Here is a 27,854-nt window from a genome sequence, read left to right as displayed (position 1 = left end):
AAAAGTTGAGTGTTCATTTACTAGCACTTTAATTCTCCAAGGTTGGAAGTCATGCTTTATACACATCATTTTATCAGAAATATCCATTAGTAGCTCCTAAGCACAGTTGAGACCAGTGGTTGTTTACAACTGTGACTGAATAAACCTCCCTGTTCTTGTTTACTGATATATACATGCAATTGCTTCCTTATGGTATATACCAGGAAGGAATTTTTAGGTTGCACGGCATGTGAATGTTACATTTTACACAGTAATGACAAAATTTTACCCAAAGTAAAAACACAAATGACATTCCCGCTATCAATGAGTAAGAGGCTCTGTTATTCCACAGCCTTTCCAATACATGGTAACATCAGGGTTAAGCTTTGCCAATAGGATATGTGAAAAATACTATCTTCTTGTTGATAAATACTCCTGTTTGTGAATTATGTTAAGCAGCTTTTACTTTTTTATCAACAATTTTTTGATAAAAAGTCCATTTATATTTTTTGTTCCTTTTCAATTGATTTGAAAGTTTTTACATATTAATTATATTAACATTTTCTAAGTTAATTAATAGTTTCCATTATGTCTTTATAATTTACAACTTAGCATATTGATATGCTAAAATATCTCGGTCCTCTAATTTTAACATGAAATTAGATATAGGATGCAAGCAACAAAAAATATAAGTATATGACAATTAAGAAGGCTCTGAACGTGCAATTCACTTGGAAAAAAAAGAATAACAAGGCTCGGGTTTTCAGCTTAGAATATCAATATTTCTTGAATATATTAATGGGTGTAACATTACATCTCATGTTCAGGACTCCTAATAATAGATTGATTTGCTGTTTCCTGCTCATTTTTCAGTATCCTTTTGATAAGCAGACATACCATAAATGACCCTTCCGTGCCAAAGCAAATAACAATAATAAAGGAAAAGAATAATTTTAGATTTACATCCCTGGTGGTGCTTTCTGCTTAGTTGGGGAAAGAAAGAAGGCCTATAAAATCAAGCCAAATTTAGTGACAATGACAATAAGAAACAATCAAGAGCTGCCTCCAGATTCAATGTCTTGGGCCAAATCTCAAGCTCTGAAGAACAGAGTTCTCTTTTATTGTATCCCAAGTACAGCTGCAAACACTGCTGAGCTCCTCAACTGTGCTTAGGAGCTGAGGCAGACATTCACTAGTTGAGTTGTCATGTACTAAACTTGCGTTTTTATGGCCCAAATCCAAAAGCCTTTTCTTGTATTGTCCACTTTCTCAGAAATATTCACTAACAGCTTCGATTTTTTTTGTGTGTGTGAAGTGTGTAGAATGCTAAGATAAATCAGTTTTCTGCATGTTTTTAGATGTCCAAATAGAGGTTGAATTAAGCCTAAGGTTGGAAGAAGGTGTTCAGTGTGCGTGTTTATTTTTCGTTTTATTTACTAATTTTATTTCATTTTAAAAACTGAAGGAAAATTTGGGGGTAAGATTTCCAACTCTTATGGGGTAGATGATACCTCCAATTTTTATTAAACAGGTGTTTATAACTGAATGAGTTAATTATAGACATTTACTCACAACTCTTCCCATTGTTCTCTCTTTCTTTACATTCATTCATTTCTTCTTTCAGGCCAGGTGAAAACAGATAAAGGTTTATTAAGAGATGTGAAACACAGAATATCCTTTCAATGGACTTTACAGATATTAATGAAAGAATAATTCCAGTTAGATTAAAACTAAGTACATTTTTTTTTAATGTTCCTGCTATGAGTTCCATTTGCAAAGTCCCAATACGAAAGGCTTATGCACAGGAATTCAAACACCAGAAAGCAACAATGGCCAATGCACATAGAAAAAGATGATTCTCAACCTCTCTCATAATTAAATAATTGCGAATCAACATAAGGATTAAATTCTATCTTTCATCAGCCAAATCGAAAATAATTAAAAGCTTCAACAATACCCAACAACAGGAAGAGTGGATTAACAGACAGTATCATATACTATTGGTGGGTTTGATTAATGAAATTTGATACTATCTAATACATTGCAATATAAACTTTCTTTGACTCACCAATGCACTGGAAGATATCTAGCGTACATATATATTTGAAATATGCCTGCTTTGCTGTTTGTTTGTTTGTTTTGGAGCAGTCATGTAATAGAAAAATATTTAAACAAGCGGTAATACATCATACAAGAACATTTTATGGTGCTATTACTTTTTTTGTTTTAAAAAAGCCTGTTATCCCAGCACTTTGGGAGGCCGAGACGGGCGGATCACAAGGTCAGGAGATCGAGACCATCCTGGCTAACATGGTGAAACCCCATCTCTACTAAAAAATACAAAAAACTAGTCGGGCGAGGTGGCGGGCGCCTGTAGTCCCAGCTACTCAGGAGGCTGAGGCAGGAGAATGGCGTGAACCCGGGAGGGGGAGCTTGCAGTGAGCTGAGATCCGGCCACTGCACTCCAGTTTGGGAGACAGAGCGAGACTCCGTCTCAAAAAAATAAATAAATAAATAAATAAAATAAATAAAAATAAAAAATAAAAAATAAATAAAAAAGTTCATATAAAAAGCTCTTCAAGATACATTATTAAGTGGATAAAAAGTATAGACCATATGTACTGTTGAAATAAAATATACTGTAGACATATACACTTACATATACACATGTAAGTGTATATATTATAGAATATTATACTGTTTATGTATAGATCCATGAAGATACAGACAAACATATTTCTATAGAAGATTTTTGACAGATACAAACATTTATGTGGCTGCATTCAAAAATGGGTACTGAGTGATGAAGGGGGAATATTTTATTATATATACGTCTGTGACAGTTCTATCTAACAGAAATTTTTGTGATGATGAAAATGTTTTATCTCTATGCTGTCCAATGTAGTAGCTGTTGGTTTCATTTAGCTATTGAAAACTTGTAATGTGGCTAGTGTGACTGAAAGATGGAATTTAAAATTTTATATGATTTTAATTAATTAAAAAATAAATTTAGGCGGGCGCGGTGGCTCAAGCCTGTAATCCCAGCACTTTGGGAGGCCGAGACGGGCGGGTCACAATGTCAGGAGATCGAGACCATCCTGGCTAACACAGTGAAACCCCGTCTCTACTAAAAAGTACAAAAAACTAGCCGGGCGAGGTGGCGGGCGCCTGTAGTCTCAGCTACTCGGGAGGCTGAGGCAGGAGAATGGCGTGAACCCGGGAGGCGGAGCTTGCAGTGAGCGGAGATCCGGCCACTGCACTCCAGCCTGGGTGACAGAGCGAGACTCCGTCTCAAAAAAAAAATAAATAAATAAAATAAAATAAAATAAATTTAAGTAGCCACATGTTATCTAATGACTCTTATATCAGACAGTGTAAATATTTATATTTTACAATATGTATTTTCATTATCTACTTTTTAAAAACATCACTGGAAGATACTGAGAGTAATACTTAGATTATTAGACCATATTTTATTAAAATTACAATTTAAAGTTACTATTTTAGGAGACACACATAGATAATGCATAGAGTGAGACATATCCAATATTTAAAAAGAAGGAAAACCATAAGGACTACAGAGAAGAAAAGGAGAAATAAGTAGAAACAAATTTTACAAAATAATGACTCTAAACATCTCAATTTGATAAAACGTAATATATATACTCAAGAAGTTCAAAAAAGTTCCAAGTTTCTACTCAAAAAAATTCTACTCAAAAAGATCCTCACATAGATACATCATAGTCAAGTTGACAAAACTTAGACAAAGAGAAATTAATGAAAACAGCACTAAAATCATAACATCCCATACAAGGAACCCTCAATTATGATAACAGCTGACTTCTCCTAAGAAACCACAGGGGCCAGAAGAGATTTAGGTTGACATCTTCAAAGTATTAAAAGAAAAAGCTTGTCAACAAAGAATCCTATATTTAGCTAAAATTTCTCTCATAAAGGAAGGAGAAATTGTCATTTCTAAATAAACAAAACCTGAGAGAATGTGTTACTATTAGCCCTGCTCTAAGAAAACACTAAAAGAAGAAGTTCTTCAGGCTGAAATGAAATGACAATAAATAGTAACTTGAAACCACATGAAGAAACACAATGACCTAGTAAAAGTATCCACACAGTTATTATGAAAGACAGCATAAACACATTGGCTTGTAACTCCTTTCTTATCGTACTGGTTTTAGAACATACCTGCATAAGAATAATAATTATAAAAGTGTGTTGATTGGGTTATAACATATAAAGATAGAACTTGTATGACAATTACGGCACGAAGGGGTGAAAAACATGAAATGAAGTTGGAGTAATTTTTGTATACCGTTGAAATTAAATTAGTATTTTATCTGAACAACATTATTCTAAATTCAGACGCTGGTTGTAAATTACAAGGCAATGGCTAAATAACAAAAAAAAAAAAAATAGTAAAAAAGAACAATAACAAATATAAAAGGTACAGCAGAAAATATCTAACAAAAAAGGAGTGAGAAATCCAAGAATAGAGAAATAAAAATGACATATGATCTGTAGAAAACAAATATTATTAAATAAGTGGCTAATATCAGGTCTACCTTATTAATAATTGCATTTAATGAGAAACCCATGAATCAAAATGTAGAGGTTGACAGGATAATTTTTTAAAATAATCTAATTATATGCTGTATACAAAGGATCTATTCTAAATTCAAGACACTAGTAAGTTTAAAATGAGAAGGTGAGAGAGGTATACCATGAAAGTGGTAAACAAAAGAAGGATAGAATGGTTTCACTAACATCAAACAAAATACACTATAAGGCAAAAACTCTTACTAAAGACAACGATATAAATTATGTAATAATAAAAGGGCCATTCTATCAGGAAAATAAAACAATTGTAAATATGTATGCAAATAACAGAGCTCACAAATATATGAAACAAAAATTTATTTTTATAAAAAAAGAATTGAAAGGGAAAATAAACAATTTAATAAGAAAGAGTTGGAGACTTAAAAAGCTTGATTTCAGCAATGGATAGAACCAGTAGGCAGAACATCAATAATAAAATAGAAGACAAACAACATTATAGCCGGGCGCGGTGGCTCAAGCCTGTAATCCCAGCACTTTGGGAGGCCGAGGCGGGTGGATCACGAGGTCAGGAGATCGAGACCCTCCTGGCTAACACGGTGAAACCCCGTCTCTACTAAAAAAAAAATACAAAAAAAAAAAAACTAGCCGGGCGAGGTGGCGGGCGCCTGTAGTCCCAGCTACTCGGAGGCTGAGGCGGGAGAATGGCGGGAACCCGGGAGGCGGAGCTTGCAGTGAGCTGAGATCTGGCCACTGCACTCCAGCCTGGGTGACAGAGCGAGACTCCGTTTCAAAAAAAAAAACAACATTATAAAGCAAAAAGATCTTACAGACTGAAAATGCTAGCAGACAATACATACAAACTTGTGAGGTCCACATGAAATATTTTCTAGGTGAGATCATGTGTTAGGCCATAAAGCAAGTTTCAATGAATAGAAACGTATTGAAATTATAAAAGTATGTTATTTGACCAAAATGAAATTATATTAAAAATCAATAATGGAAGGCAATTTGGGAAATTCACAAATATATAGATACTAAACAACAGTTACCTAAATAACCAATGAATCAATAAATAAATAACAAGGGAAATAATAAAATAATTTGAGAAGAATGAAAATGAAAACACAAAATACCAAAATTTATGATATAGAGCTAAAGAAGAGCTTACAGAGAAATTACTAGCTATAAAAATCTATATTGGGAACAAAAGAGAGAGAAAGAAAGTAAAGAGAAAAAAATAAATAAGAAAAGAAATGAAAGAATAAAAAAAAGATAAGGGCAGAGTGTAGTAGCTCATATCTGTAATCCTAGGCCACGTATGGTGACTCACGTCTGTAATAATCCCTTTGGGAGGCCTAGGTGGGAGGATTGCTTGGGGTGAGTCATTTACAACCAGTCTGGGCAACATAGTGAGACACTATCTAACAAAAAATTAAACATGTAGTCAGATGTGGTGGCTCATGCCTGTAGTCCCAGCTTCTCAGGAGGCTGAGGTGGGAGGATTACTTAAGCCTGGGAGATTGGGACTACAGTGGGCCATGATCACACCACTGCACTCCAGCCTGGGCAACAGAGTGAGACTTTGTCAAAAGAAAAGAAAGAAAAAGAGAAGAGAAGAAAAGAAAGGCAGACAGGAAGGAAGGAAGGAAAGAGGGGAGGGAGGAAGGGACGGAGGACGTCTTATGTGGTGACTCACATCTGTAATCCTAACAGTTTGGGAGGCCAAGACAGGAGGATCACTTGAGCCTAGAAGGTCAAGATCAGCCTAGGAAACAGACCACAGTCTGACAAAAAAAAATTTTTTTTTTAAATTAACTGGGCATGGTGGCACATATCTATAGTCTCAGATACTCAGGAGGCTGAGATGGGAGGATCACTTGAGCCTGGGATGTTGAGGCTGCAGTAGATATGATTGTGCCACTACACTCCAGACTGGGTGACAGAGTGAGACCCTGAAAAAAAAAATAATAAAAGAAGAATAAGAAGGAAAAGAGAAGAAGAAGAAAGAAGAAAAAAGGGGAAGAAAATAAATATCTCAAATTAGTATCTTAAATTTCTACCTAAAGAAGTTAGGAAAAAAACAAGAAAACTAAACACAAGCAAGCAGAAGGAAGGAAATAGTAAAGCTTAGGTGAAAATAAGTTACATCTGGGCTAAAAAAAAAATGGCGAAAATGAATAAGGCTAAGAATTTGTTCCTGGAAAAGAAAAATAAAATTGACAAGCCTCTAGATAGATGGATGACAAAAAATAAAAAGATTCAAATTACTAAAATCAGGCATGAAAGAAGAGGCATCAGTACCAACCTTACAGAAGTGAACATATAACAGAATATTATAAAATTGTTTATCAACAAATTCAGTTATTTAGATCAAAACCAGATGGTTTTAGAAAGATATACATTTCAGAAGAAATATATATTTGGAATAGGCTTATAACATGTAAAAGGATTGATGAAATAAATTTAAAACTTCCTCTGAAAAAGAAGCCTAGGCCATAGTGGTATCATTGGTGAGTTCCATGAAACATTAAACAAACAAACAAACAAAAAATCCTTCACAAACTTTTCCAAAAAATAAAAGGAGGAAACAATTTGCTACTTATTCTACTGGGCTAATACTATATTGATATCAAACCAGACAAAGACATTAGAAAAAAGGAAAAAGCTACAGACTGATAATCCCTTATGAGTATAAACAGCCTGGCCTATTAAACAAATTCAGCAATGTGGCAGGATAAGCGATCAATACACAAAAATCATTACATTTCTATACACTAGCTACAAACAATGTAAAGATGAAGTGGAGGAAGCAATTCCATTTGTAATGGCCACAAAAGCAATAAAATACCTAGGAACAAATTTAACAATAAAAGTATAAGATTTTTAGATGGAAAAATATAACACATCCTTTTAAGCAATTTTTAAAAATCTAAATAAATTAAAAGACATTGTACATCTATAGATCAGAACCTTGTTAGGATAGCAATATTTTCCAAATTGATCTACATAAGCAATATAATCACTATCAAAAATCTTAGCTTACTTTGACTTTGTTTGCACATTTTACAAGTTAATCTTAAAATTTACATGGAAATGAAAGGGACAAAGAAATCCAATTTTGAAAAAGAAGATGAAAGTACAAGCGCTCACACATCTTGGTTACAAGTCTCACCACATAGCTACAGTAGTCAGGACTGAACTACTGACCTACGGATAAACATAGAATAATAGAATAGAGAGTCCTGAAACAAAACCATATATTTGTGGCCAACTGACATTTGAGAAGGGTGCCAAAATTATTCAACAGAAAAAAAAACTTTTCAAAAATGTTACATGGATAACCATATGTCCACATGTAAAAGAATAAATGTGGACCTCCTTCCTCACATCATGTTAAAAAATCCGTTCAAAATGTATAATGGAACTAAACATAGGAATTAAAATCTATTATGTTCTCAAACACACAAAGAGAAGTTAGTCTAAATTAACAATGAATAGAAAACTAAAGAAAAAATAGATTTGACTTTATCAACATTTAAATCTGGTGCATCAAAAGACACCAACCAGAAAGTGAAAGACAACAAACCTGGAAGAAAACATTTCAAACTTATGTATCTGACAAGGAATTTGATTTTTAATATAGGAAAACAATCTTACAATTGAGCAGTTGAAAAGAAAAGAGCTCAATAAAAAGTGGGCAAAGAATTTGAACAGAGATTTCTCCAACAAAGATATAGAAATGATCAAGAAGCACATGAAAAGATCCTCAATATCATCAACAAAGTAAGGGAATACAAATAAATGCCATGGTGAGATATTACTTCACACCCACTAAAATGGTTAAAATCAAATAGGTAAGAACATGATTTGCAGAGATGTGAAGAAATCAGGCCCCTCTTATACGATTGCTGGGAAGGCAAATCCATGCAACCACCTTAGAAGTTCTTCAAACTGCTAATACAGAATTACTATCTGATCCACAACTCTGCTCCTTCTTTTTAAGGAGTGGAGACATTTTTTTTTTTTTTTTTTTTTTTTTTTTTTTTTTTGAGATGGATTCTTGCTCTGTCGCCAGGCTGGAGTGCAGTGGTACAATCTCAGCTCACTGCAACCTCCACCTAGAAGTGGAGACTATTTTTAATTTAAAGTTTTATTTTTTACATTTGAATCAAGAAACATGACACCCTAATATTGCTTGATAGATTTCCCCATTTAGGTTACTAAATGCTGCTTAACAGATATTTTCATTCAACCATATGCTCAAACCTGGTTCTCACACAGAATTCCCCATCTCAGTGGTTAACTCCCCTTTCAACTAAGTCATACAACCAAAATCTCAAGAATTATCCCTGATACATCATTCTAACCCCCATCCCCAACCACAATATTCTTATTCTGTTACTTTCTTTTCATTTTTTTTCTTATCTTTTATTCTTATTTTATTTTATTATCGTTCAAATCTTTCACTTCTCTGCTGCCACTGCCTAAGTCCATTTGCTTATAATCTCAAGCCTAGGCCATCCAATAGTGTCTTTATTTATCCACTCTTGAGCCACAACTTTCAATTTTAACTTACTCTCTCATTTCAGCAGGAATACATTTGTTTCCAGAAGCAAATCTGATCATTTTTCAAAATTCAGCACCATGACCCACATGATGTGGCCACTACTTATTTCTCCAACCTGTTTCCCCCTTCTTTGTGCTGCTCCCACTACCATGGCATTCTTTGTTTCTAATACTCCATGCTTCATGCCTGTCCCACTATGCTCAAACCATATTCTTGCTTAGTCAACTTATCTGCAGTCATCTTCATTTCTTTTATTTATTTATTTATTTATTTATTTATTTATTTATTTAGAGGTGAAATCTCGCTCTGTCGCCAGGCTGGAGTGCAGTGGCGTGATCTCAGCTCACTACAACCTCCACCTTCCAGGTTCAAGCAATTCTCCTGCTTCAGCTTCCTGAGTAGCTGGGACTACAGGCATGTGCCACGATGCCCAGCTAATTTTGTATTTTTAGTAGAGATGGGGTTTCACCATGTTGGCCAGGATGGCCTCGATCTCTTGACCTTATGATCCGCCCGCCTCAGCCTCCCAAAGTGCTGGGATTACAGACATGAACCATTGAGCCCGGCTCATCTTCATTTCTTTAGGGAAGCTTTCTGTGACTTCTTTAAAACAGATATGGCCAATGCATTATAAATTCTGACATGGACATTAAGCAATGAAAGTAAAAGCAATATTTAACTTTCATTCTTATATTCCTAAACTTCACAGGTATTGTATATCATAAATTGTAAATATTTATATATCTAATTATTTGATTAGTGCCTATATCCCTTAATACATAATGAGATTTTTATGGCAGGAGCTCTCCTATTTTCTTTCTATTGTATCTTCAGCTGTAGTTGTGGTTGGGACAGAAAGAGCATATAAAATACAATGGAGTAATTCAATCAAATAATCATAGGCAATATAATATATTTTAAGTCCCAAGAGATAATGGATTGCATGTCTATGTTCTATGTATTATAAATTTGTTAATTTTATTTCAAGATTTTTTTTTCAGCCAGGCTTCTAAAAATTCCTCTGTTACACTGTTATACACAGAAAACATGCATAAACATGTACATATAAGAACTAACCATGAAATAGATTCTATTGTCAAAAATTGTGGCACAATATTCAAAATAGAATTACCCATTTAATGACATTTAAAACCTCGGAGATGATGCTGATTCCTCTATTTCCAACAGGTTGAAGGTAATTAACCCAACAAAGTCCTACCCATTTTATCTCCAAGCAAATCCTCCACCCACCTACTTTTTACCTTCTCCATTAGCATCCCTGTACATAGTTCAAGCCCTGCATCTTGTCTTGTTTGTATCACTGCAATAGCCTTTAGAATGGTCTCTCCATTTCTACTTTAGCATCCCTAGAAAATGCTCTCCATATAATTGACAGAGTGTACTTTTAAAATATGACTCAGATATTGCCACCTTCTTTCTTCAAAGTGTACCTATTGCTCACAAAATAAAACCTTGACCTACAAAATTCAATATAAATCTTTCCCCTAGTTTTCTTATTGAGTTCATCTTGTACCATTCTCTACCCATGTCCACCGCCTATATATTTTCTGTTCTTGGAATAGATCTATATAGTTTGAATCCTATGTTCTTTGTAATTACTGGCCTTGGAACCTACACAACTCTTCAACTTGACCTTGAAATGTTACCTCCATAGTGAGTCTTTCCGAAGCACCTAATCATTCTCTAGACCTCTCCCTATATTATTTTTCAACAAGGACTTAAATTTACTAGCTGACATATTCTTGTATTTCCAATGAATTACTTATTTATTGTCAGTCTGACAAATTTGCCTTGCCATTGTAGCCCCAGAATCTGGAATATTATCTGACACACAACAGAGGTCCAAACAACAGTTGGCAAATACAGTAATAAAGTAATAAGACATAATGAGTCATTTCAACAATGAGGCAGAAATATTATAAAGACGGAGATGTAGAAAAATCTCTACAAGTTTCTAAGAGACTGAAGAAATTCAAATATAAACTAGGTTATTTCAGCCAGATATATCAGGGGAAAGAAGAGAAGTAGAGGAGTAGTTGGTAACAATAGGTGCTGCTTGCTTGGTGGTAGTTGTGTGTGTGTGTGTGTGTGTGTGTGTGTGTGTGTGTCTGTGTGTCTGTGTGTGTATAATGCAGCCAAGGTTGTCATCCTTTGTTCACGAGGCAGTATTTCAACAAGAATTGAAAACGTGGATGGAAACAATGACGACACAGGTTATAGTCATCACAATATTTAAAACATGTTAAAAACATGATTTCAGACAAGTTAAGGCAAACAAAGCCATGTAAACCACACTTACAGTTTTCCTCTTTTCCACTCACTATATGATGTTTCCTTCCTGATTATCTGATAGTAAAATGGATAGACTGTTAGATTGATTGATTGATAGATAGATCAATATTTGCATATATACATAGATCTATATGTAGGTATCTATCATCTATCTGTATTATGTGAACATATGAATAAATACATATAAACATACATATATTTAATTTAAACATCTTTCCTAAAAGTTTTAAGTAAAAATTCCACAAATAAACATAGATTATTTTTATATATAAAAAACTAAAGGATTGTTATTTATTCTTAAATTTATTTAGAAGGTATTTTGAATGGAATTCTCAGCTAGTAATATTAAAAACAACACTGGATTAGGAATCAAGAAATGTTTGCCCTAGTCTCAAGACTACACTAGATATATTGAGCAAGTCTCTATTTCTCTGGATCTCAGTTGTTTTTTATTTTACTTCTTTTTAATTTAAACTGAAGTAGGAGACAGGGAAAATGCTTTCTAGCTCTATAATGAGCTGTCATTATCATTTGATGCTTACCAAAAATTGAACTTTCTTGAATGCTCATGCATGTTTCACAAGCAAACTAAAATACTAATTTAATATATTTCCAACATACTATTAAAATATCTGTATTATATAATGTAGAGTGTGGATGGGCTGCAGTTTCAACAATGCATAGTTCTATATCATCAAAGCTGTGTAAACTGAAGTATTCTGAAAGATCAAAAGAGGGGAAAAATTATTTTTTTATCATCAACTTCAAAAGCTTGAAAAGTTTCTTGAAAACGTATTTTGTTTGCTTAAGTTCCATCATAAATTAATAAAACACTGAGTGTTTTATTATTTTATAAAATTTCTTTGTATTAATAATTTTAATTTATAAATTATAATTGTATATATTTATGGGGTAAAATGTGATGTTTTCCTATATATGGATGAATATACAATGTGAAATGATTAAATCAAGCTAATTAACATATTCATCACCTCACATACCCATCTTTTCATAGTAAGACATTTGAAATTTACTCTCAGTAATTTTGAAATACACAATACATTATTATTAACTCTGGTCACCCTGCTGTGTTTCTCAAAAGCTTATTATTCCTTCTGTCTGACACTTTGCATCCTTTGACTAATATTTTTTAAAATTTCTAATTGGCTTTCCATGAGTGGGAGACAGCAATATATAAAATTATTCAGAAAGAAAATGAAGGGCAGAAATATCCATCAAATGTTTAAGCTAGAGCCTTGACTTCCTCAAATTGGACTGACTGGTCCTGGATACAAGTCAGAGAACTGACCTCTCAGGAAGCCAAATTCCAAAACGATTGCAAACAGTTGTTATAAATCTAGCTGCCTGTTGGTTTCCAGCATCCTGTCTGACATCTCTAGCTCCAAAGAGACTAAATAAGAATCTTCTAAAAAATCAACACTAGAATTGTAATCTTTTTATTGCATATATCTAAGAGGATCTATCAGACAAGATTGAACCAAGTTCTAGTTCATATAATTAAACAAGTGTCATCTAATTTATTTTTGTCATAATTTTATTCCTATCTGAAGAAAACAATTTAGTTATATTATTTGTATATTACTTAGATAATTTTGTTTATATATTACGTAGATAGTTTTGTTTATAAGGATGACTTACTCATTCAACAATATACATAATAATTAAATGGCTATGAGTGTGGATTTATTAATAACACTATCATTATTGACAATAAAATGGTTATAACATCTGAGATACTTTATCCTCATGAATAAATTAGTAGAATCTAATTTCTAGATCCTTCACAATGGTAATTCAGGGTAAAAAATAATAATGTAGTAGTCAATTTTAGCCCTTTAATCCTATGGAGAACTGTATGAATAACTGTTTGAAACTGCAGGGTAATCCTGTCATACTTGCAAACACATAGAGGCAACAAGACCATTTCTTCTCACACTTTTAATTAAAATAGTGCATGAGTAGACTTCCAGGGTAAGGATCAGAAATTTTCTTTCTAATTTTCCTGTTTTAATGACCACCACTTTTAAAGCTATACTGGAATTCACTTTCACATATATCTAACTTACAGAAAATTTTGAAAAGCCTAAATATCTATGATAGATTCAATGTTTTCTTTCCTAAATATAGAAACTGTCCAATCTTTGCTGAAACATGTATTATTCCATTCATTTCCCTAAATGTACATCAATGGTACATCCTATTTTGATGACTGAATTGGAAATTACCTAAATAATGTAAATAAACATAATAATCATTGTTAAATAAATATCGTGGATATAATAAGTATCTAAATATTTTCATAGTGGATGATAAAAAATAAGATAAATATGAAGGTATCTAGCAACAGGAAATGGTAACTGCTATAGTGAGGGGAAGGACATGCCCAAGCAAAAGACGATGAGATTCAATTATTCATAAGCACAACGCACCAATGAAAGCAATTATGCTGACTGGAGTCCCCAGTAGCCATCAGTTTTTACCCTCTATCTTAAAAAGGAACAATTGCTTCCTAGTTAAAAAAAAAGTTGGCAATGGTCAAATAAGTGATACTAACTTATCTGAACAAAAAATCTCAATCAGAAGTATCATCCAAAAAGTGTAAGAAAACTGGGTCACACTTTTATTTTATACTCAGCAATACACACAGGAGAGGAAGCCAAGGTCAAATGATCCTAGTCATGCATGCTGGTCTTCTTTGCAGGGTTGTTCTTGAAAAGAAGAAAAGTACATGAAACTAATGATGCTGAAAGCCACAGCTTAATATCTCCCTTAAAATTACCAATTTAAAAGTCATTACTTTGATCCCACCTCAAAAAATTGCCATCTAATTATCACATGGTTTTTCTTGTATCTCTGCCTAGAACAGGGTTTCTCAAACTCTACACTCCTGACATTTCTGGTTGTGTTAAGTGTAGGATGCACATTTCTGACCTCTACTCAGTAGATTCCCACAGCAAAGCCCTCACATCCGTTCAGGACAATCAAAAATGTCTCCAGAGCTGACAAATGTCTCCTGGGAGTAAAATCACCCCCAGAGGATAAACATTGGTCTAGAGAAAGAAAGAAACAATACTGTCAAAACACAACATTGATATGTACAGTTCCGGTGGCTTCACTGATTAATCAGTATTAGTTACACTACTGATGTCTATCACTACTGGGATTCCAACAGATACTGAGTAGACCAAATCTTAATAATAATTAACAAATTTTCCATTACTATTGGCCATTATGTGAGGCCACATAGCCAATCAAATTTTCTGATAATATTTCCTCATCTCAAATTTTATGAGGTAAAATTTTTGATGCCTTTGTTAAGTAGTTCTTTATCTGTGCTACTGTGTTTTCTTGTTGTTGTTGTTATTATTGTTTTAATAAGGCACCTATTTCCTCAAACACAAATCGAATAATAAGTTCCTTGATTCCACAGTGGTACACAGTTGGATCTAGCACCTCCATATACCCAGCAGCGCAACAAATAAAACAACCAAGAAACAAAACCAAAAACACTAGGATGACATCCAAGCCAGCTGATGCTGTCTGTTTGCATTATAAATCAATGAATCTTCCTTGGTTCTTCCCAAACCTACTATTTTGTAATGGCCTAGATGTAAGTAAACGGTTAGACCAATGAATATGTAACTAACATTTTGCTTGGAACCATTCTGCTTCCATATATGAATTTCCTTCCTGTGTTATGGCTATTTTTAGTAGAATGTATTTAAATAGACTTACAGAGTTTCAAAGATTTCAGATGAGACTCTTATCTCTCAATTATTGCTTTTCATATTAATGCATAAGATATATATTTTAGGGGGCCATGCTCTGTGACCCACGCTTGTAAACCTAGTGCTTTGTGAGGCCATCAGAGGAGGATCACTTGAGGATAGTAGTTCAAGATGAACCTGGGCAACATAGTGAGACCCTATCTCTAAAAAAAAAAAAAAAAAAAAAATGTTTTAAAAAATTAGCTGAGCCTGGTGGCACACACCTGTGGTCCTAGCTACTCAGGAGGCTGAGGCAGGATGTTCACCTGAGCCCAGGAGTTTAAAGGCTGCAGTAAGTTATGATTGCACCACTGCATTCCAGCCTGGGCAAGACAGCAAGAGTTTGTGTCTTAAAAAAAACAAAAAAGATACATAATTTTAAGATCTTAGCTATACTTAAGTACATGGGGCTTCGACTTATGTTTACAACCCCCTTATAATTTCAAAAAGTGATTTGATAAAATAATTTATGGCTGCTGGTATGTTCCGCCATGGCCACTGGTGATACTCAAATTATTATTATTATTATTATTATTATTATTTTTATTATACATTAAGTTCTAGGGTACATGTACATAACGTGCAGGTTTGTTACATATGTATACTTGTGCCATGTTGGTGTGCTGCACCCATCAACTCGTCAGCACCCATCAATTCATCATTTATATCAGGTATAACTCCCAATGCAATCCCTCCCCCCACCCCCTCCCCATGATAGGCCCCGGTGTGTGATGTTCCCCTTCCAGAGTCCAAGTGATCTCATTGTTCAGTTCCCACCTATGAGTGAGAACACGCGCTGTTTGGTTTTCTCTTCTTGTGATAGTTTGCTAAGAATGATGGTTTCCACCTGCATCCATGTCCCCACAAAGGACGCAAACTCATCTTTTTTTATGGCTGCATAGTATTCCATGGTGTATATGTGCCACATTTTCTTAATTCAGTCTGTCACAGATGGACATTTGGGTTGATTCCAAGTCTTTGCTATTGTGAATAGTGCCGCAATAAACATACGTGTGCATGTGTCTTTGTAGTAGAGTAATTTATAATCCTTTGGGTATATACCCAGTATTGGGATGGCTGGGTCATATGGTACATCTAGTTCTAGATCCTTGAGGAATTGCCTTACTGTTTTCCATAATGGCTGAACTAGTTTACAATCCCACCAACAATGTAAAAGTGTTCCTATTTCTCCACATCCTCTGCAGCACCTGTTGTTTCCTGACTTTTTAATGATTGCCATTCTAACTGGTGTGAGATGGTATCTCATTGTGGTTTTGATTTGCATTTCTCTGATGGCCAGTGATGATGAGCATTTTTTCATGTGTCTGTTGGCTGTATGAATGTCTTCTTTTGAGAAATGTCTGTTCATATCCTTTGCCCACTTTTTGATGGGGTTGTCTGATTTTTTCTTGTAAATTTGTTTGAGTTCTTTGTAGGTTCTGGATATTAGCCCTTTGTCAGATGAGTAGGTTGCAAAAATTTTCTCCCATTCTGTAGGTTGCCTGTTCACTCTGATGGTAGTTTCTTTTGCTGTGCAGAAGCTCTTTAGTTGAATTAGATCCCATTTGTCAATTTTGGCTTTTGCTGCCGTTGCTTTTGGTGTTTTAGACATGAAGTCCTTGCCCATGCCTATGTCCTGAATGGTATTACCTAGGTTTTCTTCTAGGGTTTTTATGGTATTAGGTCTAACATTTAAGTCCCTAATCCATCTTGAATGAATCTTCGTATAAGGAGTAAGTGACAGTGGAAACAGTACAGCTAATAGTTAGGAAACATTTTCCTCATTTTGTCATTGTGGATGAGCTTTTGTTTGAAATAGTTCTGGCTTTAAGAGATAACATTTCCAAACACTTAGAAATTATAAAGAACAGTTTTGAGGCTAAATCACTTACTTCCCATCCTCTAATTCAAAAGTTATATGCCCCTTAATTTCCTCCTTTCATTAGAAATCTACCTACCTTCAATCTAAAAGAATGCCTTAACACAAGTATTTCATTTTTAAAAAAGTATTTTTTATTTTGGCAACCATGCCCAATATTTATTTTAATCATAGAATCTGCTAACCAAAAGTACACAGTAATCATCTTTAAAATGTGTTTAAGCTAAAAAGTGATAATATGATGTTAAATTTGCTTAATTTTTAAAATATATTTGTAGTCATATTTTAGCACAATATGTCTTACTATAGAACAGGCCATTCTCTTAGGATATTTTTATCAATAGCATATTTATTTTCTCAAACGACTTGTCATGCTTTCATTTCAAAGCTGTTCATACTGATCTGATCCAATTAATTATTATTATAATTAAAATATTGATAATTGCTCACAGAAAAACCAGCAATACTTGTTTCAATAAAATATATTTTTCAACAGAGTTTCCTGGAAGAGAAATTAAATCCAGGTTTTCGCCTAATGTTAGTCTTAAAAACATATGTGTATTAAATAACGCCATCTTGAAGTTAGGAGAAAATGATTAAACAAGCTCCTTTGAAATCATCTGGAATTATGGCAATTCCTATTTTTGTTCTCAGTTTGGGGTAACTGGTTGCAAACTGATGCCACCTTCCACTCCCCTAACCCCTCCGCCCACATTGAATTTAGATACCTCTAGGACTTATAAATTGCTTAATTATCTGTGCTGTGACATAAACGTCCTTAGGGAGCCTATGAATCTTAGAAGATAAGTAAATTAGAATATTTACTAAATATGACCCTGTGGTAATTAAGAGTCATGGCCAACATAGAGGAGAATAGAAAGAGACCTCAAAAGGATTTAAAAAGATATAACACAAAAGCACAAAGATAAAACAGCATTAATTAGCACATGGAGAAAACCACGATGATATGAGATGGTGATGGTGTGTAGTACCAACAAAAGAATTGAGATAATGGAATAAGAATCTAAAACTTTTGTTTGTTTTGGTTTCTTTTTTGATGTATCATGGAAAATAAAAAGGTAATGAATAAATAATGGAAAGTAAAAATATAACTAGTGATGGGGGAAAACCTCACTGACTTGCATGAATGAGTATTTAATAAGGCACAGTCACATAACAGAATAATTCATACACTGAGTATATCTAACCTGAATGCTTGGCTACTGAGGGCCTAGAATCTCCATAACATTATGTTACTTTATGAAAAAAAAAAAAAAAAAAAAACAGCACGAATTAAAATGCATTCCATTTTTGTTCCCCAAACTAATTCTATTAAAAATCCATTCATTCTGACTTTAATCTGTATATTATTATCATACCTTCTCATCATTATAGATTCTGGAATTCTGTCTCCTTTCCTATCTTCTTACTAATGGCTAATTTTCCACTATTGACAGTATTTCTCAATGATTCTCTAGGCTTTTTTCTAGTATCCCTGAGGACCATCCACTGAAGAAATAGTAAATACTGCTCTATACTGTTTATTAAAATTCTCCATAAGGGTTAGTATTATCTCCCAAAGGAAATCCACATTCTTAGACAGTAGGCAATCTGCTGTACATATCCTTGACATCCCATGAGTACCATAAAGAGTTGCACACCAAGTAGCTATTCTTTGATTCCCTGTAAATTAGTTTAAAAACAAAAATGTCATTTTTCTTCTGACTGATGACCTCACTATTAATGTACATTAGTTGGCTGGTTAAATTTAGCCCAATGATATATAATCACTTAATGACTGTAATGACCTTTTCTCTTTAATATGTAAAAATACTAAACAGAACGTTCTTAGTCCATTTCTTCCATAGGGCCATTCCATAATAAAAATGAAGATTAAATATTTATTTTAAGTGTACAAGTATGAATACATTTTTAAAAGTAGCCAACCATTTTGCTTATCTTTTTACTTTGTGGAGGTTTTCTGAGAGCTTGTAATATATTTTGTCTGTATTTTATGAATTCATTTAATTGGCACTCTGTTGAAACTTTAATTACAATAAAATAGTAAGTAAATAACTGTGTACTATTTTTCACTGGTGTTGAGTAACTAGATTTTAAACATTTGCAATAGTAATTCATTATCACTTACTAAACAGGTAATTATAGCTAAGTCTCCTAACCTTAGGGTACTAGATTTTTCAGAAAGACAAAGTGTGTATTAAGACCAATATAGATACACACAGTAATTTAAACTATGTTGGCGAAACAGTGATAGAAAATAAGTGAAATGGTACTGAGAGAATCCTAAATTCTAAAAGTAAAACACATCAACCTCAGCTGAAGACCACCTTTGGAAAGCCTTTCCATCTGATCCAGAAAACAACAGAACTAGAAAGAAGTCAGAAATAATGAAAAGTAAAGGAGAAAGGAAAGTTAATAATAAATAACGCTAGACTAGCCATTTCTTAACCTTGGCATTTGTATGACTAATGTTATGTATAAAACACCGGGAAAATTATTCTTTCTAAGCAATTACTATTCATGGAAATATTTCTCCAATTACCAACAAAAGTAAATGGGGAGAAAATGAAGCAGATAGTCACGGGATATTTTTTATTAATAGATTTACTGATTCTCATGCTATTCCAGCCCCAACTTTTCACCTGAAATGCTTTACAAATGCTGGAGCTGAAGAACAGAGAGTTATGTACATCTAGAGAGCTTTCTAAACAGTACTGAAACACATAAAGTAATTAATTATTCATTACTTACAAAAGTTGTGTTTTCCAATAATAATGTGGTGGCATTTGTTTCTATATTCAGTTTAATGACATGTCCATTCTCGCTTTTATACACCACATCTGTATCTGCAACAACAAAGACATTCACAATTGACAAATACATTGACTAGGTAATATAGTAACTGTAGGGGAGAAAACGTGCAAAATAAACAGACACATTAGAATAATCATTTTTAGCCTTCAATAACACAAGCAGATTTCTGTACTTGGCATTCATTCTTTTGAAAGATCAGGAAGCCCGCCTAACACATGGTCTGTTGTACAACGAACAAGGGGTTAGTATGAGGTTCACTCAGGTTCATAGCTTAACAAATGAAAATTAATTAAAATATGGGCAATTTACTGCACATTCTACAGTGAGAAAAAAAAAAGGCCATTACTGATGATGATCCAGTATGTTAACTTAAAAGTGCTGCCAGTTGACTGTAACTCTATACAGTTCTAAATCTCCTCAGATTGAATCATTCTCATGCAGAACTATTTATGGATCTGGTTCTTCTATCACCACCGAATTCCTATTCAGTCTCTTGAATTCTCTTTTGGGTTGTGAATTTGTTCTGTGGTATTTTATCTGGCTTTCACAATTGCAGCTCAAAATCTCTGAGGCTACCACTATATCAATGAATCAACTTTTTCAATTCTAGAAGAATTATGTCTTCATTTTAAATAATTGCATTTCTTTCAGATAAGTGCTTTTACATATTTTTGAGGTACGTTTAGCCATGTTTGTTAGAAAATTAAAACATCTTAACAATATCTCTGTCTGAAATTACTAACTTGAGGGAAAACTGACAGGATATAAGGATACTCTGGAGATAAATACATATATGTAATTATACATAATTACACATATATATATATATATAATTAGGTAAAATAAGATAGCCACATTAAAGTATTTTTGAATATGTTCTCTTTTTAAATGATAATCTTTGTACCCAGTTTTACCCAATTCTAGCCTTTTCCATGGTGTTGCATACACATCCCTAATCTCCTGCTCATTCTTGGAAGAAAGGTGATATTAATGAAGATTAGATTCACTACTTAAAGTAAATGAATGTGTATAAGTTACAATATCTCAGAAACTGAATGTCTTCACTTGCAAACTTATAAAACAAGTACTAAATGATGAGTTACAAAGATTATCAGCAAAAACATACAAAAGAGTGTCTGACATTTTGGCAGAACGAGATTTTCTGAATCCTTCTCTCATTATTTAAATATTATTAATAGTTATATCTACAATTTACATGACAAGAAGCAAGCAATACTAGCAAAACTGAAGTTTGTTTTCTTCAGTGTCTAATTCAAAAGACATGGCCCAATATGACTCTCCTATTAGAGCCAAGAATAACACAGAGGGCCAGTAGTTCTTCTTAACCTTAATCACACGGGAACAGTGACATGTTGGAACTGTGGCCTGGGAAACAGGGAAAGACAAATGGCCTTTTTAGCAAGGAGGAAAGTAAGGAGATAAAGAAGGAATTTCCCAGTTACTCCCTGAGGCTGGCTGTATGGACTGATAGTTCTCTATGATCTTTAAATTAAGGCCTTGTATCACCTTCTGAACTTCTGTTATCAATTAAAAAGGAGTTGAGTTCTTTTTTTTAATCATTAACTTTACCTGTTTTCCTTTCTATTGATGCAGAACAAATAACAGATTTACATAAACTATAAATATTTATTTTGATTTCTATTATTTCTTGTCTTCCCTTTCCTTCCCATCCATATTTATGATCATGTCTCAACAGCAACACCAATCATCTGTAATGCTCATTTGGTCTTGCCCGTTGATTTGATTTCCTGTCCTCCTGCTCACAATTAATGCTTGCTCAAATCAACAGTCCAACCTCAGCTTTGAGTTCTAACATCTATTCACTCTTTGAATTTTTTAAAATATTCTCATCTCTGGCCCACTTCTTGATTGTGATGAACATATCATCGTGGATTCGCAGAAGCCAAATAGCATGCCCTAACAAAATCATCCTCACAATATTTTCTCAATAAATTAAGAGAAAAATTTCCATTTTCCATTGCATCATGGAGAAAAATACAGCAAAACAAAACAAAACACTCGACAAGTAGTTTTTCTCCCAAGAGGCAGGCAAAAACATCTTTGTAAAGATTGTGTTAATGAAAGATATCTAACATGGCTGGCTCCGTCTTGCTTTTAGGCTCATAGGCTGGCTGTCTTCACTCATTCTTGGACATTGACCAAGCTAACCATGGGTGAAATTATAGTTTAACCTTGAAACAAGAATCATAATAGTCACTCCCTAAACCTCATCCCCTCCTTGTTCAGGGACTGAAACCATCCTTGTAATGCTAATGAAAGGAAACAAAACTGAAATTACGAAAGAGGCCTGAATTCTGCTAAAATGTAGCTGTAGTTTCTGTAATCCCTTACTGCTCAAAAGTTATGTGGCCAGAGTTTATAAGATTTGTGACTCCCTTATATATAGATAATATAGATAATATTAAGGTTGCAGAACCTCAGGTTGGTCTTTTGAGATGATTTTCAGACTGGCCTCACCTGGACTCATGACTCAACAGTCCTGTGACCTCCCATCCAGAGACAGACTCCGTGCACAGTTTTCCCCACTTTTATAATTGCATCTCCCTCAACCAATCAACAGCATCCATTCCCTAGTCCCATGTCCACCAAACTTTCCGTGAAAAACCCTGACCTCCAAGACTTCAGGGGAACTCATTGAGTAATAACTCCAGTTCTCCCACGTGGCGAATCTCATGTTACTGAAACTCTTCTTTACTGCAATAGCAAGGTCTCAGTGAACTGGCTTTTGCAGTGGGCAGGAAGAAATCATTGGGTGATTACACAAGCACATTGCAGAATTTTAAATTGAGATGAGGTCTGTGGCATCAGAGAGAAAGAAAAGTCATAGAGCATTTTTACTATGAATGGTGATTCCTGGTCAAGAGAAGAGAAGAAGAAACATGTGACCCCACAGTTCCTCATAGTGAAAGAAAATCTTGAATGAGTGATAGTTTGTTATTAGGGGTGGTCAAAATAAAATTAATCATTATTTCCCTTAGAATGAAAGTAGAAGGAAGTGAAGCTTGTTTGAAAAGATAAAGACTACACTTAATATCAATTTATTTAAAGTCGATTTTCTTGGATAATTGTTTGGCCTTGAGAAAAACCTACAGAGAATTAAGATTTGTAAATACCTTTAGATCTACATTCCTGCAGATTTTACTGTTACACCTGCAATGCTGCATTAATAGAAAACTTTTAAAATTTACATGCAATTCTCTAGCTTAGTAACTAATAAGGATTTTTGCATGAATTATTTTAAAAGCAACTAATATCTGCCCTTATTAATTTTCTTGGGATTTTTTTTTGTTCTTTATAATCTGGTCTTCTGTATTTCATATTTATTCTACTTTACAGTTTGATTTATAATCACTAGTGAAACCCCCAACTTTGAAACTCCTGTTACTAAGATTAATAGTTATCTACTAGATTAATAGTGATCCTTCATTCTGGAACTACATTTCTAAACGTTGTACTATATATTTTGTTTAACATTAAGTAATAAAATATGAGTGAATCAGATCAATGACTTAAGTGCATTAACATGGGAAGATTAAGGTAGGTGTACCTGAAGTATCCTTAAAACATGACATTATGCATATCTACAAGGTACTTTGATTAAATAATATTTTCTCCTTTTTAGCTCTTTGACAGTTAAGAGCCAATTATTCTGAACACCATTCAACTCAGTTTTTTTTTTTTTTTTTTTTTTTTAATGAAAATGTATGGCAGAATAGAATCACTATCTGGCCTATGTACCCTGAGATCCAAGAACATATAATTTGGCATATAAAAAGAAAAACATAGTATCCTAATTTAAAAATTTTCAGGTAAATGGAATGTTATATTTTATACCCCTTCCACGCAAAGCAGATAATATAGCATTTGCCATTGCTAATTTAGTTCTCAATGTGGTATTGAAATTAAGAACTAAGACTTCTGCATCCACCTTATCTATCAGGACCAAGAACAAAGGCAGCCTATATTCACATTATTTTACTATTTGTTGTAGGAAGTTATTGTTCATGAACTTAACGGTGTAAATCAGAACAAAAAACTTTTTTTTTTCAGAAAATGGCTGAAAATTAGTTTCTAGAAACATTAAACTCCTAAAACTGGGTAAAATGCTCAATTATCAAACAACTCACTTCAAGATTCCTGCCTTTCTGTGTCTACCAATCCTAAACTATTACATCTTGAAGTGCGCCTAACCAAACCAGAGCACTGAAAGCTCAGTCTTACTTACTCAAACCCAGATTTCCAACCCTATTCATATCTCCCCCTAAACTTCTCCTTCTGGACACTCCGACTCATTTAAAATGTTGTGTTTTCTATCATAGGTAATAAACTCAGCTTTGCTTAACAGGTTAAGCTGTGAGTCTTCTGAGAAGTTGAAAACTGACAAAATTCATCTTCCATGTGTATCAGTATAAAATCCCCATATTGGTAGTTGGTCTTGCTAACGGCTAATGTAAGTATGTATTTAATTTTGATGTGATAACCTACTTTCAGTGTTTCAAAATTAAATCAATCAGTAAACATATCATCTGTCTCTACACAGGGAAAGAGTTTTCAAAAAGTAGAAAAAACCTTGGCAAATCAGTTCTCTGAGAAATTTTAATCCAAACATAATTGTCATGTAAAACTATTTTGATATATCCACAATTAAAATTCTGTAGCAGTCCATGTTTTAAAAGAAACTATAGTCAATAAAAAAGCTGAGCAATTAAAAATAAAACGTGGAAAAAAATGAAATGACTATCACAGGAAATGCTCAGATAAATCTAGGAAGGGTTTGTTAACTAACAAGTTAAGATTTTATTCTTTAATTAACTGTATCAATGGTAAATCTAGAATATTTAGCTATTCATAATTAAAACACAGTAGGCTCCTCATTCAACTCTCCTACAACACTGCTCACAACAGTGTTAAACTTTCCTCACATTTTGAAGAGCCCCAGGATCCATATATTTAGCTGAGAAAACTGAGGCCATTAGAAATGGCTTCAATATCCTTTATTTCTACTTTGAGATCTCATTCCATGTACACTCTTTGTTTCCCAAGACTTTTGGGAAGAGGTGAACTTTCTCCTTCGCAAAGAGAAACTCTGTTGTATAAACAAGTCAATGCGTTCTAAGCTCTTAAATATCTTTGATTTCTGCTTAAAAAACAAAAACAAAAAAGGTATGGCCAGGCATGATGGCTCATACCTGTAAACCCAGCATTTGGGAGGTCGAGGGAGATGGATCACAAGGTCAACAGAACGAGACAAGCCTGGTCAACATGGTGAAACCCCGTCTCTACTAAAAATACAAAAATTAGCCGTGGTGGCATGCAGCTGTAATCTCAGCTACTCAGGAGGCTGAGGCACGAGAATCACTTGAACCTGGGAGGCAGAGCTTGCAGTGAGCCGAGATTGCACCACTGTACCTCAGTCTGGCAACAGAGTGAGACTCTGTCTCAAAAAAAAAAAAAAAAAAGAAAAAGAAAAGAAAAAAAGTACATTAAGTCTGGTGTTTTTCTCTGTTCCTAGTTTTTTCCCTTTCACTCTAGGCCTCAATAAACCTTTTGCCTGAGGGGTTTCCGTAACAGCCATATTCTCCTTAACAGCCATATATGCTATTCTGCTATTCTCTATATCTTCTGCAGTGCAGCTGCAGTTCTTGCTCTCCTGAAATTTCAGACTTCCAACATCATCACTGACCTGCAATAACCAAGTCCAATATGCTCTTCCCCCATGCTTAGTCTCCACGTAACTCAACTTCATAGTGTGTTAACAATGATGATGAACAGTAGGATTTTGCAATCCTCTTCTCTTGACTTTGAACTACTACCTTGCCCTGGTATTTGTTCTTCAAATTTTCCTTTCAATTGCTATCTAAACAAAGGCATCCTTCCAAACTCAGCTGTAGGCCCTTTTTTTTTTTTTTTTTCCAACAGCTCTTTAGTGACTATTTTACTACTCACACCTTCCTATATTGATTCTTAAACATTCAACTGAAGTCCTGATCTTTCCCATATGCCAGTTCTATATTTCCAATTCTATACTAGATCACATATCTTGTAGACATATAAGACTCAGTACTAAAATTAGTCTCAGTACTAAAATTAAACTTTTTATAGTTTTGGCTCTACTGGCCCTCCAAATTCCATTTACATACATACCATCCTGTTGGTTACACCTTTCCTGTATCTTTATCTCCTATATTATTATTATTATTATTATTATTTTTTTTTTTTTTTGAGACGGAGTCTCGCTCTGTCACCCAGGCTGGAGTGCAGTGGCGCGATCTCGGCTCACTGCAAGCTCCGCCTCCCGGGTTTACGCCATTCTCCTGCCTCAGCCTCCCGAGTAGCTGGGACTACAGGCGCCCGCCATCTCGCCCGGCTAATTTTTTGTATTTTTTTAGTAGAGACGGGGTTTCACCGTGTTAGCCAGGATGGTCTCGATCTCCTGACCTCGTGATCCACCCGTCTCGGCCTCCCAAAGTGCTGGGATTACAGGCTTGAGCCACCGCGCCCGGCCTATCTCCTATATTAATATTGTTCTTTAGGACCACTCACCCAGACTATTGTTAGTTTTGTAAGAGTTTTCTATGCCTCTAGGTATTACCATTACACAGCCCAATCAATTAGACACAATACTTCCCATTACCTCAAACACTCTATAAAGACCTGTGGCCTTCCTAATCATAAAATATAAAATTTAACATACATTTATATATTTATTATCTATCAATAGTCTATAAAATAGTCTAGATGATCTGTTGCTTACAGTTCTCCGCATATGTAAAACTTCACTCCCACTCAGATTTTCTTACAATGCCTACAATAAATACACCAGATCTTGTCCAAACTTTTAATTTTTTTCTAAGCATTGTTAAATTCCCAACACCGTTAAAGTATTCACCTAATATCTCTCTCTTCTGAACTCCTAAGCCATTTAATATTTAATCATATAATTCCTTTCGATCTTTTTTACTGAGTTTTTAAAATTCCATTTTGATGTGTTTGTTTTGGGTTTTCAATTACTTTATAAACTCAAGAAGGGACCTATTTCTTGTTCCTTTGAGTATTGAAACCATCTACGTCAACACATCTTACTGTTTACATTAACACAATTTGCTATTCAACTGTCTGCATTGATACAACTTTAATATTTCAGGAAATTCTTGCCAGGAAGCTGAAGTTGCAAATAACCATCTTTTTCCAAGAACTTTCCAAAAATCCATTTACTTGAAAAATAGACTGTTACCATCTAAGGCTCACTAAATATATCTTTCTCAGAACAACATGCAGCACAAACAAATGACTGTTTCCTATTTAAGAGCTTCTCCAAAGCACTCACATCCCTCCATTCACCTATCTTAAACTCTTAATCACAAATTATGCCCAACTCTAATCAAGACCACGTATTGAAACACCTGTCAAACTACATACCCACAATACTTTATAAGCATTTCTTCTTTGCTTTTCTTTTTCCATATGCTGCTCACTTTCTGTGACAATAATGATCTTTTTTACCAAACTAAACAATTAAGTCAGCCATGCTTTATCTTTAATAGGTTATTTTGGCAGAAATTTGCAAGCCACTATTCAGTCGTTTGTAGTTTTTACAGTATTTACTATAGCCCCATCCAGTAGAATGATCACAGCAAATATTTTTCTTTCCTCTAAGTTTTTGACTACATTTATCAAAAAAATATATATGTACTTATTTACTTATTTATTGCTGTTGTGACGTTATTTAGAAATACATTTAGCACTCCTGATGAAGATATCTGCCTTGACTAAAATTTGTTCAACCTCCTCCGTCCACTTCACAACCAGCCCTTGACATTGGCCGGCCTTTAACAAGAATCTTGCTGGGTCAGTTTAGTGAGAATCCTCCTGCCCTTGA

At 34.1% G+C, this 27,854-nt stretch overlaps 1 protein-coding gene across 1 annotated transcript in view; it reads right to left on the bottom strand.

The window, feature by feature from the left end:
* The window catches only part of DPP10 (dipeptidyl peptidase like 10), a 720,618-nt gene that overhangs the window by 354,369 nt on the left and 338,395 nt on the right, over positions 1–27,854 (bottom strand). The window contains exon 4 of the mRNA XM_033231721.1: positions 19,871–19,965. Coding sequence (XP_033087612.1) covers positions 19,871–19,965 — 95 coding nt within the window. The remainder of the gene's footprint in view (positions 1–19,870; positions 19,966–27,854) is intronic.

This window comes from Trachypithecus francoisi, unplaced genomic scaffold (assembly GCF_009764315.1).
Source record: "Trachypithecus francoisi isolate TF-2019V2 unplaced genomic scaffold, Tfra_2.0 Lachesis_group13, whole genome shotgun sequence".
In the NCBI taxonomy this organism is placed as follows: domain Eukaryota; kingdom Metazoa; phylum Chordata; class Mammalia; order Primates; family Cercopithecidae; genus Trachypithecus; species Trachypithecus francoisi.
The sequence above is the reverse complement of the archived record's forward strand: the minus strand, read 5'-3'. Positions and strand labels throughout refer to the sequence as shown.